At 41.9% G+C, this 6,000-nt stretch overlaps 1 protein-coding gene across 1 annotated transcript; it reads right to left on the bottom strand.

The window, feature by feature from the left end:
- Positions 1–2,970: 2,970 nt before the first annotated feature.
- Positions 2,971–5,373, bottom strand: HSPA2 (heat shock protein family A (Hsp70) member 2). Its single transcript, XM_007435625.4, has one exon. It carries the CDS (start codon positions 5,233–5,235, stop codon positions 3,328–3,330), a length of 1,908 nt encoding a protein of 635 aa, XP_007435687.1. The 5' UTR covers positions 5,236–5,373; the 3' UTR covers positions 2,971–3,327.
- Between the last annotated feature and the right edge of the window lie 627 nt (positions 5,374–6,000).

Raw genomic sequence — 6,000 nt, 5'->3', positions numbered from 1 at the left:
TGTTGTATATACAGGGCACAAAGGTCTGCAAGCAGCTTGTCAGAGAGCTGTGAGTGGCTGTGGCTATTTGTTAAATGTACATTCTATGACAAACTTGAGGTTAGCCTTGTGTAACATTAGTCAACCCCACACAGCTATTGGAATATAGTATGCTTTTGAACTAAAAAAAAAACACACATAGGTCCAATAATAATTTGCCCTGTATTTTTAAGGAATAATAAAACCCTCTCTCCTCTATTACCTGTTACAGTATTTCAAAAAATTGGGAGTCCCAATACAATTAAATAGAACAAGTGCAAATGCCAAATCACAGCCAAGAAAAACTGTACCTCCTGCACCTGAAGAGCCAGTTTGATATAGTGATTAAGCCACCAGGCTAGAAACTGGGAGACTGAGTTCTAGTCCTGCCTTCGGCACAAAGCCGGCTGGGTGACCCTGGGCCAGTCACTCTCAGCCCTAGGAAGATGGCAGCAGTGGCAAGCCACTTCTGAAATCTTGCCAACAAAACTGAAGGGACTTGTCCAGGCATTTGCCAGGAGTCAACACTGACTTGAAGGTACAAAAAATAAATAAATCTGCACCTGATGGTTCAGATAGACTGTACTTAGGAATAGGACATTGACCTGCCAATGTTAGTGATACACAACCAACTTCTCCCTGTATTTCCACTAAAAGAAACTGCACAAATCTTGTCTTAAAGGGCACAAGCAGAGTGAGAACTTGTGGCATTAATGAAGCTTGTATTTCATACAAAATTGGAAAACTTTCCCTAAAGTGTGTCACTTCAGTGTTCACTTTGCATCAATTTAAATTGCCTATGGGAAACTTTTTTTTTTGTACTTCTAGACAATTCTAGTGTGAGGTCTGAGATTTTCAGAAGAGCTCTTAAATTTATCTACACAGTAATACCTGCTATATATCTATCCTACAGGTTTAAGTGAGACCTACCTGCACTTTCTATAACAGAGGATCACTGATCTAAATTTTTGAAAAATATATTTCTTTCCTTCTTTTTATTAGATAGTCAAATTCAAGGAAGGATAGATCTCTTGTACATTTAATAGTGCTGAAGAAGACATGTGCCACTTGCAATGGAAATAGAAAACCTGCTTTTATTAATATTACCTCATTCACATCCATACTAAATGGCAGAGGAATCTTATTGTTTCCAATAGGCCTGAATCAGCAAAGATATAAAAGCACTTAGCATACCTGTTAAAGTATTCTGTACTCTGAAAATGTTCTGTCCCTTTAAATTAATGTAATTACTATTCTCTGTGAATGAATGCACATAACATACTTAAGCTGGGTACTGAATTAACCCATGGGGGGGGGGAGGTTTTATAATGCACTGAACCAGAAACTCACCAAGATCTGTGCTTTACAAAACAGTCAAGCTACAAAAAACCTAACTATGCCTAACACTAACCAAATTTAGCAGGTTAAAGACTTAGCTAACTCTTTTGTTTGCCAGGCTAGACATACTATATGAACATTTATAACTAGCAATTAGTTTAATTACTGCTCTATATTAATTATATAGGAAAAAGAACTATGAAAAAATGTGTAGAATAAAGATATATCCTGTATAAATTTATATTGTTCCAAAAAAGCAGTATCTATCTACACATACATACAAAAATTTAAGCTGTTATGTGATTAAAAAAAGGATTTGATTTGTGATTCTCAAAGTATTTTAAGATCTGTATCAACCTTATCTCTATCACATATTGCCTATCACCAATCAAGTTACTCAGGTGCTCCAGGCATTTTAGAAAAAATCTTAGATTGACAATACTTTTAAAAAGATAGTTGGTGTGATCAAATATTTAGCCACAGAAGCCAGGTTCAGCCACCTACTTTTAAATAGAGAATTGTCAAGTTAATAAAGGAAATGGACTTGTGATTCTCTATACGTTGAATTACAATTCCCTACAGCTCCAGCTAGTTTGAACAAACGCAGTGGGAGTTGTAGCTCAGCAACATCTGAGAGCCACAGGTTTCTTATTCAAGCTGGACTATCCTAGCAGAACATTAATAACCTGAAGAGGTTGTTGAATGTGGGGCTACCTCAATAGCACTTTGATTTTCCCATTTGCTGATAATCAAGACAATCACACCAATGGTCTCAATGCACACCAATTGTTAATAGCTCTTAGGCTACAGCCTTACTATGCATTTTCTCTTGAGTTACATCCAAGCATGCATGTATTTTCAATGGTTTCCTATGCAAGAGCTAGAATACTTGACTGTATTTATAGATTTTATTAACCTCAGCTATTTCCAATGTGTCAATCTCCCCATAAACTTAAATACTACCCACTTAGCTTGGTTTTTATCAGTCCACTCAGATCTAGTTTGTAAAGCATCAGCTCAATTTTTGTCCTGCAAGATTGGGAACTTTTATGCTGACATTAGGTGTTCAACTGGTCTAGCAAGGCAGCAAAGTTAATTAGAAAGAAGGTTCTATATCTTAATGAACCTAGTCAGGCTCTGCTTTTTGAGGGTTTTTTTTTATTTTAAGTAAAATTTAGGTTATTACAGGATTTAACAGACTAGTGCATAGTTTTAATTAAAGCAAAGCAAGACTTAATTAAACTAATTGGCACAGACAAGGATGGCACTTCTTAAGTCAGAATACATCTGCTAGCTAACATGCAGTGTCAGACCCAGCATGGCAATATGTCAAAAAAAGTCCTCTGCCTACAGAGTTTCTGCTTAATATTAAAACTTAGACCAACTAATCAGTCCCTTTTTATGATAATCTGGTACAATATTATCAAATAGTACATTTTGAAAATACAGAACCCCAAGAAAATATTCTGCCTGTAACATCTTTTAACATCAATGCATGTTAAAATATTTGACCCCTTTCCCACTACAGCTCTTACTGTAAAAAGTAAGATTTAGCACTCCCTGCATCTCATAAAAAAATACTTGCTTTTAGAAAGAAAGGGGAAAAAAAGGAAATTTATGCTTCAAATAACTTTTATTACCAAAATTTCAAAATAATCAGACCAAAAAGTTGCCAAAAATAACAAAGCTTTTTTTAATGTTTAACATTCTCCATACTCTTCTGAAATGTTTTCCTCTCAATTGTAATGCTCAAGTAGATATTTACAACAGTGAACATTAAAAAACAAACATCTGCCAACTAGCATAGCTATCTTAATAGTAAGACAAACATTATCGGCAACAAAATGAGCTGGCAATGCTTTCCAATAAATTAGAGAGCAAGATAATACCTCCTCCCTTACACATCCACAAGCTCCATGGGGAAAGAGTAGAGCAGATGGAAATTGCTCATACAGTCTAGTCCATGGTAGTTTAATCTACTTCTTCAATAGTGGGACCACCACCTGGAGCACCAGCACCCGCAGCTCCAGCACCCTGGTACAATTTGGCAATGATGGGGTTGCAAAGCTTCTCTAGCTCCTTCTGCTTGTGCTCAAACTCTTCCTTCTCAGCCATCTGGTTTCGATCAAGCCAGCTGATCACCTCCTGGCACTTTTCAAGCACTCTCTGCTTGTCCTGCTCACTAATCTTGCCTTTCAGCTTGTCATCCTCCACAGTCTGCTTGATGTTGTATGCATAGGACTCCAGGGCATTTTTGGAAACTACCCGTTCCCGGTTAGCCTCATCCTCTGCCTTGTAACGCTCTGCTTCTTGCACCATGCGGTCAATGTCATCTTTGCTAAGACGGCCTTTGTCATTTGTAATTGTAATCTTGTTCTCTTTTCCTGTGCTCTTGTCCACTGCAGTGACATTGAGGATACCATTTGCATCAATGTCAAATGTAACCTCAATTTGGGGCACACCACGAGGTGCAGGTGGGATACCCGTCAAGTCAAATTTGCCCAGCAGATTGTTGTCCTTAGTCATGGCCCGCTCACCCTCATACACTTGCACCAGCACACTACTCTGGTTGTCTGAATAGGTGGTGAAGGTCTGGGTTTGCTTGGTGGGAATAGTTGTGTTACGCTTGATTAAGGCAGTCATTACACCACCAGCAGTCTCAATACCCAGAGAAAGTGGTGCTACATCAAGCAGCAGGAGGTCTTGCACATTTTCTGATTTGTCACCCATCAGAATAGCAGCCTGCACAGCAGCACCATATGCCACAGCTTCATCAGGATTTATGCTTTTGTTCAGCTCTTTTCCATTAAAGAAGTCTTGTAGCAACTTTTGGATCTTGGGGATACGAGTTGAGCCACCGACTAGAACAATTTCATTGATCTGCCCTTTGTCCAGCTTAGCATCACGAAGAGCCTTCTCCACAGGTTCAAGAGTACCGCGGAAGAGATCAGCATTGAGCTCTTCAAAGCGAGCACGGGTGATGGATGTGTAGAAATCAATTCCATCAAATAATGAGTCAATCTCAATAGAAGCTTGGGTGGAGGAACTCAGGGTACGTTTGGCTCTCTCACAGGCTGTGCGGAGCCGCCTAACTGCTCGCTTGTTGCCAGCAATGTCACGCTTATGCTTGCGCTTGAATTCCTCCACAAAGTGACTCACCATACGATTGTCAAAGTCCTCACCACCCAAGTGAGTATCTCCAGCAGTAGATTTCACTTCAAAGATGCCATCTTCAATGGTCAAAATGGAGACATCAAAAGTGCCACCACCCAAGTCAAAGATCAGCACATTCTTCTCACCTGCTCTGCTCCCTTTTTTATCCAAACCATAGGCAATGGCAGCAGCTGTGGGCTCATTAATGATGCGCAGTACATTGAGACCTGTGATGGTTCCTGCATCTTTGGTGGCTTGGCGTTGGGAGTCATTGAAGTATGCAGGTACAGTGATTACAGCACTCTGGACTTTGCAACCCAGGTATGCCTCAGCTATTTCCTTCATTTTGGTCAACACCATCGAGGAAATTTCTTCAGGAAAGAAAGTCTTGACCTCAGCCTTGTACTCAACTTGTACCTTTGGCTTCCCAGCTTCACTCACCACACGAAAAGGCCAGTGCTTCATATCGGACTGCACCGTAGGATCATCGAATTTGCGGCCAATGAGACGCTTGGCATCAAAGATGGTGTTGTTGGGATTCATGGCCACTTGATTCTTGGCTGCATCTCCGATGAGGCGTTCAGTATCCGTAAAGGCAACATAGCTCGGAGTAGTGCGGTTTCCTTGGTCGTTGGCAATGATCTCCACCTTCCCGTGCTGGAAAACTCCGACGCAGGAGTATGTGGTGCCCAAGTCAATGCCTATGGCAGGCGCTTTGCCCGACATGGTTGCAGGAACGCGATCAAGATAGCTCTCTAAAGCTTCGACGATTAAAATGAAACAGGTTTCCGGAGCTGCCCGTTAGACCACAACAACGAACGTTCTCAGCGATAACCTGAAGCACGATCTGCCGTTGCGTTCCCCTCGGCCTGCTTTTATATTCGCGGTGCGCCGGCTTCTGGAATCTGCCAGAACCCAATCGCCCAATCACGTCATTCTTTACAGATCTCTGACCAATCGCTTTGGTATGTCCATGCTCCTTCTTCTGTCACAGTTAGAAATTTCCAGAGGAGGCGCGCTCCGACCAGAAGGATTGATGTCACCAGCGACCAATAAAGATTCGGAACGCTCTCCCTTGGGCGGTCTCGAATTGCCTTTTGGGCGGCCGTTATGCAAAACAGCTCCGCCCGTTCCTTCAGCCCCTCCCTGTAGTCGGTCGAGTAGTTGAGCTGGTTTCGTACGTTCTGGTTACCTTCGGGGCTCGAGCACCTTCTCTTTAGTTCTAACGGCGTCTGGAAGATTCGGGGTGCGCGCAGGAGTCTCAAGGGGAGGGGCAGCGATTTCTGGCGGCCGGAGTGGGAAGAGGTCGTTGAGGGAACGGTCCCGTATCTGCTCTTTTGAGGAAAAGATCAGCTCCTTAGTGGGGAAGATGTCTGAACTATCGCAAACTCTCATCTCTACTGGAAGCAAACTTGAGCCTTCATGTCGAGACTCAGGGCTCCAGTCGCAAGATTGCTCCTGAGCATATGCTGAGTGTGCTTCCCCTCACGA

This window comes from Python bivittatus, unplaced genomic scaffold, assembly GCF_059951505.1.
Source record: "Python bivittatus isolate LINGU-HERP-01145 unplaced genomic scaffold, Pbiv_v1 ctg000580_np1212, whole genome shotgun sequence".
In the NCBI taxonomy this organism is placed as follows: domain Eukaryota; kingdom Metazoa; phylum Chordata; class Lepidosauria; order Squamata; family Pythonidae; genus Python; species Python bivittatus.
Note: the sequence above shows the minus strand (reverse complement) of the source record. Positions and strands in the feature narration are given on the sequence as shown.

Excerpts from the sequence above, each read along its gene's own strand:
- HSPA2 (XM_007435625.4), bottom strand. The coding sequence starts at position 5,235 with ATGTCGGGCAAAGCGCCTGCCATAGGCATTGACTTGGGCACCACATAC.